At 46.2% G+C, this 13,215-nt stretch overlaps 1 protein-coding gene across 1 annotated transcript in view; it reads right to left on the reverse strand.

Annotated features, from left to right (window-relative positions):
• SOS2 (SOS Ras/Rho guanine nucleotide exchange factor 2) overlaps positions 1-12,908 on the reverse strand; it is a 178,762-nt gene extending 165,854 nt beyond the window's left edge. Inside the window, exon 1 of the mRNA XM_082242700.1 lies at positions 12,420-12,908. Within this exon, the coding sequence (XP_082098826.1) occupies positions 12,420-12,506 (87 nt within the window). The 5' untranslated portion in view covers positions 12,507-12,908. The remainder of the gene's footprint in view (positions 1-12,419) is intronic.
• Positions 12,909-13,215: the final 307 nt, after the last annotated feature.

Consider the following 13,215-nt stretch of genomic DNA (forward strand, 5'->3'; position numbering starts at 1 on the left):
GGTGAGAAGAACACAGCAACAAACACAATTCCCAAAGGCTAAACATAGCCAACCAGCTAAAACAGGAGCTCAACCAAGAACTGGAGCTCAGTTAACAAAAAAACAAATACACCCTCAAAGAGAGCTAATCCTCTCCAACAGCGGCCTACAAAACCTTACGGCCAAAAGAAGCATCCGAAGATGCCAACACATCCACCTTATAAAATCTTGTGAAAGTGTGCACGGACGACCAGGTGGCTGCCTTGCAAACCTGCACTACCGACGCCTGATGATGGAAGGCCCAAGAGGCACTAAGCGACCTTGTAGAATGCGCCTTAACAGGGAAAGGAGGATCCTGACCCTTAATGAAATAAGCCTGCACCACCGTCTGCCTGATCCATCTGGAAATGGTCACAGCAGATGCGGCCACCCCCTTGCGGGGTCCATCTATAAGGACAAAAAGGAATCCAATTTTCGGAGCGACTCAGTCGCCATCAGGTACACCCCGATTGCCCAAACCACATTCAGAGAATGTAAGGCAATCTCTTTAGGATGCTTAGGCTTAGGACTCAAGGAAGGCAACACAATGTCTTCATTTAAATGGAAACCAGAGATGACTTTAGGAAGGAACGACTGGCAGGGAGGAAGCACCACTTTGTCTCTGTGAATCACCAGATAGGGTGAACGACAAGACAACGCAGCCAACTCGGACACCCTGCGTGCAGAAGTAATAGCCACCATGAAGGCTACCTTCTGTGACAGTAAGTAGAGGAACCTCACAAATATTTTCAAACGGCGGTTTCTGAAGAACCGACAGCACCAAACTGAGGTCCCACGGAGGTAATGGAGACCTCACAGGGGGAGCCAGGTGGTGGACCCCCTGAACAAAGGTGTGAACCAAGGAATTCATTGCCAACGAGCGCTAAAAAGAAATCGCCAGGCCCGAAATCTGGCCTTTGATGGTACCCAAGGCCAAACGGTGATCTATGCCTCTTTGGAGAAACTCCCAAGACACCAAAAAGGAACGAGGAGAGACCCCCCCCCCCCCCACACACCAAGACTCACACCAAGCAATGTATGCCCTCCAGACCTGATGATAATCTTTCTAGAAGATAATTTTCTAGCTTTCAACAGCGTAGGAATCACCGATTCAGACACCCTCTATCCTTCAGCACCTAGCTTTCAATAGCCAAGCCGTCAAAGCTAGCGACTGTAAGGCTGCATTCACATGTCAGCTTATAGCGTTGCCCGTTGATTTGCAATAGCCCCCCAAACGCCGAGCGATGTTGCCGCGATTTACGCCCGCCGAATCGCGGCAACATCGCGCAAACAAAATTGTGGGACACAATACGCTCCAAAAAAGTACAAGAGCTTCTTTGGAGCGTATTGCGTCCCACGATTTTGTTTGCGCGATGTTGCCGCGATTCGGCGGGCGTAAATCGCGGCAACATCGCTCGGCGTTTGGAGGGCTATTGCAAATCAACGGGCAACGCTAGGCATCCCGCGATTTGCAATAAATCTCCGAATCGCCTAAAGTAGGAAGGAAGATCAGCCCTTGAACGAACAGATCTTCCCTGAGAGGGAGTCTCCAAGGGACAATGGCAACCAGCCGTACTAGGTCTGCGTAGCAGGACCTGCGAGGCCAGTCCAGAGCCACTAGGATGACCGGAATCCCTTCTGCCTCGGTTCTTCGCAGGAGCCTTGGCAGAAGAGTTATTGGAAGAAATGCGTACATTAGATTATACTGACCCCAGGGAGCCACCAAAGCATCTGTGTTGTCAGCCAGAGGATCCCGAGACCTTGCTACGAACCTCCGCACCTTCCTGTTGAGCTGAGAAGCCAACAGGTACACATCAGGAGTCCCCCACCGTAGACACACTTGACGAGACACCTCTTGGTGGAGAGACCATTCTCCCTGATCCAACATCTGCTGACTGAGGTAGTCTGCCTGCCAATTTTCCACCCCTGGAATATGCACAGCAGAGGTGGCTAGAACAAACCGTTCTGCCCACCTTAGAATGCCTGCTACGTCCCGGGCCGCTAGGTCACTTTTGGTGCCCCCTTGATAATTGACATATGCCACGGCCGTGGCATTGTCCTATTTGAATCCTTACCGGGCGCCTCTGCAGACGATTCGTCCATTGGGTCAGGCAAAGCCTGAATTTCCAGGATATTGATCGGCAGGCTGGACCCCTTCAGTCCAAACCCCCTGAGCACAATCCTTGCCCAAGACACCTCCCCAGCCGGACAAGCTGGCATATGTAGTGACCAGTGACCAGTACAGAGGGAGAAAAGATTTTCCCTGTTGAATCGCCGGAGAGCGGAGCCACCAGATAAGGGATACACCATCCAAAATGTTTAAAAAGTTTTGCCTTTAGATACACTTCAAAGCAGGACTGTACCCAGAGCTAAAGCTTACTCTATAACTAAAGCCACAACTGTTTTCAGAGTTTTTGGCATTGTTTGTGTTCCCCACAAGGAAGAAATTCACTCTCTCCATTTGTCCTAGTGGTCATCAAGACTGAAAATTAGGGACAATTCTAAGTTTTCAGTTGTCACCCGAACAAGATTGGGACAGTGGGGACAACTGCTCCAGTGAGAACTATCTCAGAAAGGATTTATCTCACTTTAAGACAGTTCCTGTTGGGTCTACAGTGAGAGAAACCTCTTTGATTATACGTTAACTGCGTGCTGACCACCCTATAGCATGTTTACGGTTACAGGGCAGCCGCACTGCGCACGATCATGTATATGTGCACTTCCAGCTGTTGGACGCGAGTGTGTGCCGCCGGCGGCTCACTTCTGCTGTGAATCTACACAGCAGGAGCTGATCAGCGGTTCCCACGGACCCAATGTCCGCCGGCACCCGCTGATTGTTCTGTACACAGGCAGAACTGCGGCCTGTCTATGTAAACAAGGAAGACTGTCGTTCTGTCAGTACAGAAGGCATTGATCCCCTACTGATCCATGCCTTTCACTAGTAAAAGCACCTCCCTCACTTCACTGAAACACTGGCTGGGCACACATTTAACCCTTTGATTGCCCCCGATGTTAACCTCTTCCCAGCCAGTGTCATTAGCAAAGTGATAGTGTAGATTTTTAAAACTGATCACTGTATGATTTATACTTAGAAAAGATTCAAAAGTGTCAGGTGTCAAATTTGTCTGTCGCAAAATCGCAGTCCCACTATAAGTCACTGATCGCCACCATAACTAGTTAAAAAAAAAAAAAAAAATCCATAAAAATCTAGTGAGGTCCATAAATATTGGGACATCTACATAATTCTAATCTTTTTAGCTCTATACACCAATGGATTTGAAATGAAACAAACAAGATGTGCTTTAACTGCAAACTTTCAGCTTTTATTTGAGGGTATTTACATCCAAATCAGGTGAACGGTGTAGGAATTACAAGAGTTTGTATATGTGCCTCCCACTTTTTAAAGGGACCAAAAGTAATGGGACAGATTAACAATCATAAATCAAACTTTCACTTTTTAATACTTGGTTGCAAATCCTTTGCAGTCAATTACAGCCTGAAGTCTAGAACACATAGACATCAACAGACGCTGGGTTTCATCCCTGGTGATGCTCTGCCAGGCCTCTTCTGCAACTGTCTTCAGTTCCTGCTTGTTCTTGGGGCATTTTCCCTTCAGTTTTGTCTTCAGCAAGTGAAATGCATGCTCAATCGGATTCAGGTCAGGTGATTGACTTGGCCATTGCATAACATTCCACTTCTTTCCCTTAAAAAACTCTTTGGTAGCTTTTGCAGTATGCTTCGGGTCATTGTCCATCTGCACTGTGAAGCGCCGTCCAATGAGTTCTGAAGCATTTGGCTGAATATGAGCAGATAATATTGCCCGAAACACTTCACAGAATTCATCCTGCTGCTTTTGTCAGCAGTCACATCACCAATAAATACAAGAGAACCAGTTCCATTGGCAGCCATACATGCCCACGCCATGACACTACCACCACCATGCTTCACTGATGAGGTGGTATGCTTTGGATCATGCACAGTTCCTTTCCTTCTCCATACTCTTCTCTTCCCATCACTCTGGTACAAGTTGATCTTGGTCTCATCTGTCCATAGGAAGTTGTTCCAGAACTGTGAAGGCTTTTTTAGATATTGTTTGGCAAACTCCAATCTGGCCTTCCTGTTTTTGAGGTTCACCAATGGTTTACATCTTGTGGTGAACCCTCTGTATTCACTCTGGTGAAGTCTTCTCTTGATTGTTGACTTTCACACATACACCTACCTCCTGGAGAGTGTTCTTGATCTGGCCAACTGTTGTGAAGGGTGTTTTCTTCACCAGGGAAAGAATTCTTCGGTCATCCACCAAAGTTGTTTTCCGTGGTCTTCCGGGTCTTTTGGTGTTGCTGAGCTCACCGGTGCATTCTTTCTTTTTAAGGATGTTCCAAACAGTTGATTTGGCCACACCTAATGTTTTTGCTATCTCTCTGATGGGTTTGTTTTATTTTTTCAGCCTAATGATGGCTTGCTTCACTGATAGTGACAGCTCTTTGGATCTCATATTGAGAGTTGACAGCAACAGATTCCAAATGCAAATAGCACACTTGAAATGAACCCTGGACCTTTTATCTGCTCCTTGTAAGTGGAATAATGAGGGAATAACACACACCTGGCCATGGAACAGCTGAGCAGCCAATTGTCCCATTACTTTTGGTTCCTTAAAAAGTGGGAGACACATATACAAACTGTTGTAATTCCTACATGTTTCACCTGATTTGGATGTAAATACCCTAAAATTAAAGCTGACAGTTGGCAGTTAAAGTTTGTTTCATTTCAAATCCATTGTGGTGGTGTATAGAGTCAAAAAGATTAGAATTGTGTCGATGTCCCAATATTTATGTATGGACCTGACTGTATATACCATAGTTTGTAGACGTTATAACTTTTGCGCAAACCAATCAATATACACTTATTGGGATTTTTTTTTTAAACCACTTGCCAACTGGGAGGGGCGAGCGCGTGCCGCCGATTGCGCGATGCTGACCCCTCTAGGCAGTGGGGATGCCAATGCACTGGGCCGAGACTGCCGCCGGGCACCCTCGATCGCTCCCCACTGAGAGAGAAGGACTGTTGTAAACACAGCTGACCGTTCTTCTCTCTGGAATGATCACAGAGCGCCTCCTTCTATATAGGATCACAGGCCTCAGTGTTCATTTCACAAGCCCATCCCCCATAGTTAGAAAACACAACCCTAGGCTCACACTTAACCCTTTGATCACCACTGTGTTAACCCCTTCCCTGCCAATGTCATTATTACAGTAACCGTGCATATTTTTAGCACTGATTACTGTAGTAATGTCACTGGCCCCCCCCCAAAAGTGTCAAAAATGTCAGTTAGGGGTCCGATCTGTCCGCCGCAATGTCGCAGTCCCGCTAAAAATCGCAGATCGCCACAATTACTAGTAAAAAAAATTAAATAAAAATGACATAAATCTTTCCCCTATTTTGTAGAAGCAATAACTTTTGCGCAAACCAATCAAAATACGCTTATTGGGATTACCAAAAATATGTAGCAGAATACAAATTTGCCTAAAAGGATGAAAAATTTAGATTTATTAATATTTTTTTGTGGGAATGTTATATAGCAGAATGTGAAAAATATTGTTTTTTTTTTTTCAGTATTGTCGCTCTTTTTTTTGTTTATAGTGCAAAAAAAAAAAAAAAAAAAAAGGAGATCGCACAGGTGATCAAATACCACTAAAAGAAAGCTCTATTTGTGGGGAAAAAAAAGGATATCAATTTTATTTGGGTACAGTGTCGCACGACCGCGCAATTTTCCTTAACGCAGTGCCGAATCGCAAAAAAATGGCCTGGTCATTAAGGGGGCAAATCCTTCCAGTCCAGAAGTGATTAACCAAAAATATGTTCTGCCGGCTTGTGTTAGACAGTGTGCTGTACACACGGGCTGAATGTCGGATGGTTTCTGTTAAACTGGCCAATACCCGGGGATTTCAGTGGTAGTAAACTCTTTTGTGCCATTTTTATAATAAAGCTTACCTGTAGGTAAGTGTACGGTTTAGGACAGTGATGGTGGACCTTGGCACCCCAGATGTTTTGGAACTACATTTCCCATGATGCTCATGGATTCTGAAGTGTAGCTGAGCATCATGGGAAATGTAGCTCCAAAACATCTGGGGTGCCAAGGTTCGCCATCACTGCTTTAGAAGATATTCCATCGAGCAGCAGCCGGTGACATCACAGGCACATGTGATCCGAAGGAACGGCATATCCGTACCGATCCTTCAGAGCTCTGTGTTGTGCCCGCATGCACAGGAGTAATTTTACATAGTTACATAGTTACATAGTTAGTGAGGTTGAAAAAAGACATCAGTCCATCCAGTTCAACCTATGATGTGTGTGTGTGTTTGCTGTTAACCGTACATTGTATACCCCTGTATGTTGTGGTCTTTAAGGTGTCCATCTAATAGTTTTTTGAAACTATCGATGCTCCCTGCTGATACGACTGCTTGTGGAAGAGAATTCCACATCCTTACCGCTCTTACAGTGAAGAACCCCTTACACACTTTAAGGTTAAACCGCCTTTCCTCTAGTTTTAGTGAGTGGCCACGTGTCTTATTGTATCTCCTTTCTCTGAATAGTTTGTTCCTTATGCTCGGGTCGCCAGTACAGTATTTGTACATTGATATCATATCCCCCCTCAATCGTCTCTTCTCCAGAGAGAAAAGGTTCAGGGCTTGTAGTCTTTCCTCATAGCTGATGCCCTCCATTCCCCTAATTATTTTTGTTGCCCTTCTCTGGACTTTCTCCAGTTCCAGCACATCCTTCCTGAGGACCGGTGCCCAGAACTGGACAGCATACTCCAGATGTGGCCGGACCAGAGTCTTGTAGAGTGGGAGAATAATCTCTTTATTTCTGGAGTGAATCCCCTTTTTTATACATCCCAGTATTCTGTTGGCTTTGCTTGCGGCGGCTTGGCATTGCATGCCACTGCCAAGCCTGTTGTCTACCAGTACCCCCAGGTCCTTTTCCATCCTAGACTCACCCAGAGGTTCCCCCCCTAGTGAGTAGCTTGCTTTCTGGTTTCTGGCCCCCAAGTGCATTACTTTACATTTATCAACATTAAACCTCATCTGCCATGTAGTTGCCCACCCCGTTATTTTGTTCAGGTCTGCTTGCAAGGTTTCCACATCCTGTATAGAAGATATTGGCATGCCTAGTTTAGTATCATCTGCAAATACTGAGATTGTGCTGGATATCCCCTCCTCTAGATTATTTATGAACATTACGGCTCGGCCAATAAGACAGCCGAGGGGGCCTGCGAATGCAGAAGACGACCGGGTGAAGATAGAATCCCTGTCAGCAGTTACAGGGCGCTAGTACAGAAAAATATATCTGTTGATCTTTCAGAAATCCAGTGAGCTCATAACTTCCTGTAGTGAACTGACAACACAGTGTCTGTAATGAATTGAAATCAGCATTGTCAGCTCTGCCCAGTTCTCTTCTGCTTGACTACAGAACACCCCCCTCCTCATTTCCACTAAGGAGGAGGTGTTCTGCTGTCCATTAGAAGCGGTGGGTAGGGCTAATAACACTTCCCGGTAGTTCAGTGCAGCAATGGCACTGTGTTGGCAATGGAATGTCAAACAGTTAGAGGCTTACTAGATGTTTGGGCAGGGCTGATAACACTGTTTGGGATTTTAGTGTATCAACGGCACTGCGTTGTTCCGGTCAAACAAACTCGGCAGCTTACGGGATTTCTGACAGGATCGATATATTTTTTTTGTACTTGTAGCTTTTTTTGAAAAGATAAAACAAGGCGTAATGTGCATGTATTGCAGAGATGTAAAGGATAGATTTTAGATCAGGGGTCTTCAAACTACGGCCCTCCAGTTGTTCAGGAACTACAATTCCCATCATGCCTAGTCCTGTCTGTGAATGTCAGAGTTTTACAATGCCTCATGGGATGTGTAGTTCCGCAACAGCTGGAGGGCCATAGTTTGAGCATCCCTGTTTTAGATGATTCATGTAGCATTTACTTCCTGGAATCCACCTGACCTTAGCTCAGGCATGCAAGCAGGAGAGGGTGTGTTTAGCTCAGAAACCCCGCCTCCTCTCCTCCCGTATGGAAGACTAGTGGGATGTACTATGACATGATTTGCCTAGGCATTAAAAACCAGGAAGTAACTGAAGAAATGTACAAAAAAAAAAAAAAGTTTAAAAGCAAGTAGGGGTGCACCGATCCGACTTTTCTAGTCCCGATATCTGGCTTTGTGTATCTGCCGATACCGATCTGGAACTACACACATACACAATATGCATGCGGCTGCAGTACAGAGCAAAGCCACTGCTTCCTGTGTGTGGCTCCTCCATTCACAGGCGGAGTGCATCTGATATCACTCCGCCTGTGAGCCGGGCCTATACAGGAAGTAGCGGCTCCGTGCCAGTAAGGGACGGCTGAGCCGGGACTCAGCAAAACCGGATCGGCCCGTGGATCGGTTCATTTTACCGATTCCCCAATCCAGCTATTTTGGCAGTATCGGCGGCGATATCCGATACGAAGATCAGATCGGTGCATCCCTAAAAGCAAGCAAACATGTTATACTTTCCTATCTATTTACCAAAGCTGGCAGCATAAGGTTTAAAAATAGTCCATGTACACGTACATTTACCGCGGCAGGGCGGCGCTTAAGCGCAAAATCGCGTACCTGTACGTGATTTTGTAGATGGGCTCTAGGGGGCGCACGCGCCCCCCCGGAGCTGCGCTCCCGCTGTGATTGGACATAGCGGGAGCCATTGCAGCCGCTGGCCACCAGCGATCGTTTAGGAGAATGACAGAAAGGCGGTCTGCCTATGTAAACAAGGCAGGTCGGCGCTCTGTTAGACAGGAAGAGAGAGATCTTGTGTTCCTACTAATCAGGAACACAGATCTCTCTCTACCTGTAGTCAGTCCATTCCCCCACAGTTAGAAAGCACTCCCTAGGAGCACACTTAACCCCTTGATCACCCCTGCTGTTAACCCCTTCCCTGCCAGTGTCATTTATATAGTCATAGTGCATATTCTTAGCACTGATTACTGTATTGGCGTCACTGGTCCCCAAAAAGCGTAACTTAGTGTCAAATTTGTCTGCCGCAATCCCACAAAAAATAAAATCGCTGATTGCCGCAATTACTAAAAAAAACAATGAAAAAAAAAAAGTCCATAAATCTATCCCACAGTTTGTAAGCACTATAACTTTTGCACAAGCCAATCAATATACGCTTTTCGGGATTTTTACCAAAACTATGTAGTAGAATACAAATTGGCCTAATCTGATAAGATTAGCCTAAACTGATTAGAAATTAGATTTTTACACTTTTTTTTATTGGATATGTTTATAGCAGAAAGTAAAAAATATTGTTTTTTTTTTTCAGAATTGTCGCTCTTTTTTTGTTTATAGCGCAAAAAATAAAAACCACACAGGTGATTAAATACCAACAAAAGAAAGCTCTATTTGTGGGAAAAAATGGACATCAATTTTATTTGGGTACAGCGCCGCATGACTGCGCAATTGTCAGTTAAAGCAACACGGTGCTGTATCGCAAAGAAAATGGCCTGGTCATTAAGGGGGGGGGGGGTAAAACCTTCCAGAGTCTTGTTTTTTTTTTTTTACTTTTGTTTCTGCTCTGTGCAGTTGGTTTTGCACAGAGCAGCCGAGATCCCTCTCTTCTCGGGTCCCTCTTCGCTGCCCCTGGCCCCTCCCTCCTGTTGAGTGCCCCCACAGCAAGCAGCTTGCCATGGGGGCACCTGAGGCTGCTCCCTGTGTCCATTCAGACAGGGACCTGCAGACTGGCCCTGTCCCCTCTCTCCTCTCTCCAGTTCCGGGACAAAGTCATCCAGCGCCCAGGGTGAAAATGCCAAACTGCACCCCACCTTTTATGTAGGGTTAGGGCGCCCCTATCTGTGCAATAAACCGTTGCGCCCAGGGAAGCGATCCCTTGTGCCCATCCCTTGTCCCGGCCCTGCCTCTCTCTCCTCATTGGCTTACTGAATTTTAATGAACGGCAGTGGGAGCCAATGGTGGTTTGCTGCCGTCTCTGCAAATGAGGAAGGAGAGTCTCAGGCAGCCGAGACACTCGTGCAATATTGTTGAATTGAGATGGGGCTCAGGTAAGTATTGGGAGGGAAGCTGCTGCACACTGAAGGTTTTTTATACTAATGCATAAAATGCATTAAGGCACAGGTGTCAAACACAAGGCCCGCGGGCCGAATCCGGCCCTCCAGGCCATTTCATGTGGCCCTTGCACCTCTCCTGCAGCTGCTGCATCTCCCTCATCTCTGCCCCTACCTTGGCTCAGCAGACGACAGCAGAGAGGACGGAACTCCTCTACCAGACTTTGTGCTTCCCCCTGCAGCTGCAGAGAGGACCACCCCCCAAAATGCAGTTGGCAGCAGAGAGGAGGACACAACTCCTCTTACAGATCCTGCACCTCTGTGCAGCCGCAGCACCCCCTCCTCTCCGCCTCTATTGGTCTCAGCATTCAGCAGACTCTGGCAGCTGAACTGAAGCCCTCCTCCAGACCTTGCAATTGCTGCTTCCCAGCTCTGCCTCCAGCTTCTTCCCAGCAGCAGCACATAGTAAAGCGGATGCACTGTGATGTAAGGGAGGGTGGGGGCTCTTGACTTCTGATAGTGGTGGGCTACAGATAGAACCGGCCCTCTAGGGGCAACCATAATTCTGATGCGGCCCAAGATGAAATGGAGTTTGACACCCCTGCATTAAGGTAAAAAAAAACGTCTGACTTTACAGCCACTTAACCACTTAAGCCCCAGGCCTATTTGGGACACTTTTTGTTTACAAGTTAAAATCAGTATTTTTTCCTAGAAAACTACTTAGAACCCCCAAACATTATATATATTTTTTTAGCAAAGACTCTGGAGAATAAAATGTCGGTCATTGCAATATTTTTTGTCACACGGTATTTGCGCAGCGGTCTTTAAAACGCCATTTTTTTGGAAACATTTTGAAAAATCACATTTTACTGCATTTAAAAAATACTAAACAGTAAAGTTAGCCCATTTTTTTTTGTATATTGTGAAAGATGATGTCACGCCGAGTAAATAGATACCCAACATGTTACGGTTTAAAATTGCGCCCCCCCCCCCCCGTGGGATGGCGACAAACTACGGTCAATAGAGATCTCAATAGGCGACGCTTTAAATTAATTTAACGGTTACCAGTTTAGAGTTAGAGTGTAGCTCTTTTTTTTTTAATTATTGCGGCGATACCTCACATGTGTGGTTTGAACAGCGATTTCATTTGCGGCTCGACTTGCGTATACGTTTTTTTTTGTGCACGAGCTAACGGTGACGGGGGCGGCTAATTTTTTTTTTTCCCATTTATTTAAAAAAAAAAAAAAACCTGATCACTTTTATTGCTGTCACAAGCAATGTAAACATACCTTGTGACACCAATATGCAGCGACAGGTACACTTTATGGAGGGATCGAGGGTCTAAAAGACCCCTCCACTACACTTCCCTGTATGCATACAGCCGTTTTTCAAATCTGCCACCTTTTGCAGCACAGTAACCTGGAAGTGACGTCATGGACGCCGCCTCCGGGTTACGTCGTCAGAGACCCGATCGAAGCCGTTTCCGGCATCATCCCGGTACACTACCGCAAAGTTTACCGACGTACCCATACGTTAGTATGCAGCAAGTGGTTTTAAGCCCCTGTTCACGCTGAATGCGGCTTTGAAATTGTGCGACTTCACTTGAAATCGCAGGATTTCAAATCCGCATGTCAGTGCAACTTCAGGTGCGACTTGGCTGACATTTGTGAGACTTCATGCACAGAGGTCTATGCAAGTTGCGTCTGAAATCGCCAAAACAGGTGCAGGAACTATACTTTTTAAAATCAGTGCGGCACTGCAAAGTCATTGTCACACCGATTTAAAACAGTCCCCTTGCCGACAAGAGGGTGCGACTGGTCATGCAATTTGGACCCGTCACATTGCATGACAACTTGCAGCGGTGCAAACAGGGGATAAGCATTCATTCTGGAAGGTTCAAGTTCTACTTAAAATGCCCAGTTTGCTCAGCAAAGCGATGTGAAAGCACCCCGTATTAAATAATATTTCATTGTAAAATAAAAAACGAATACAAACGGTGAAAAAAAAGGAATATAAAACATCACTCTGCAAATTTGATTTAAAAAAAATGACCAAAAACCACAAAAAAAGTTTACATTTAAAGTAAATCTGTATGTCAAATAGACAGTTTTGGCTAAAAATCGTACTCAATGAACACGGTAAGGTATCACCGCTACCAAATAACCAAACAGAACCAGGAATGGGCAGCATTAGCCGTGGAAGGATTGTTAGAGAGATGCTGGGACTTGTAGTTACACAGTAGATTTAGGATGACCTGTCTGTTGAATAAAGCAGTAGCCCCCCCCATGGCACTCACCTTCTTCAAGGCTGGAAAGAAGAGTCCTCTCCACTTAACGTTGTTCTCCTCGCTGAAAAAGTCATAGTTTTGCGGTGACTGCTGCATGGTGCCGGCCTCATGGGACACAGTCAAGGCTCTAGCCCGGTGCAGGGCTGCAGAAGTGCTCAGGCCACCCTGCTACCATAGACCAGAGCTGAAACGCTGCAACAGTGTTCAAACAATGCTTTCTATTCCACAGGATGGGATCGTTGTTCACTCCTTTTCTTCTTCAGACGGGGGCCTGCTGATTTTCTGGCAGTCTCCAGGCCACTGGGCACCGTAGGCCACACTCTTTAGCTGGATCCAAGCCTGCAGCTCAGCTCCCCAGCTGATATGGGAGGAAGGATCAACACTGCTGACATCTACCATAGACCGCTCTACAACACTGCTAACCCTCCAGAACAGGCCAAGGCACCAGAGCTGTTATACAGCACAGAAAGGACCTGCACTGCCGAGTATAAACAATACGGCTCACTTGCAGGCAGAGGAATTCATGTGTGGCCCTAGAGATACAGATCCAGGGACACTATCACTGACAACAATGCTGCGGTCTCTATTACTCAGGGCTGGCTGACTTTCTAGAATACACAGCTAATTGCAGCGGAGACAGGTGGACAACTCTACCAACAGGGGTGAGCAGACAGAGGGGCAACTCTACCAACAGAGGGTGAGCAGACAGAGGGGAAACTCTACCAACAGGGGTGAGCAGACAGGGGGGCAACTCTACCAACAGGGGTGAGCAGACAGAGGGGCAACTCTACCAACAGAGGGTGAG

Source organism: Pelophylax lessonae (genome assembly GCF_965119305.1).
Source record: "Pelophylax lessonae genome assembly, chromosome: 13".
Taxonomy (NCBI): domain Eukaryota; kingdom Metazoa; phylum Chordata; class Amphibia; order Anura; family Ranidae; genus Pelophylax; species Pelophylax lessonae.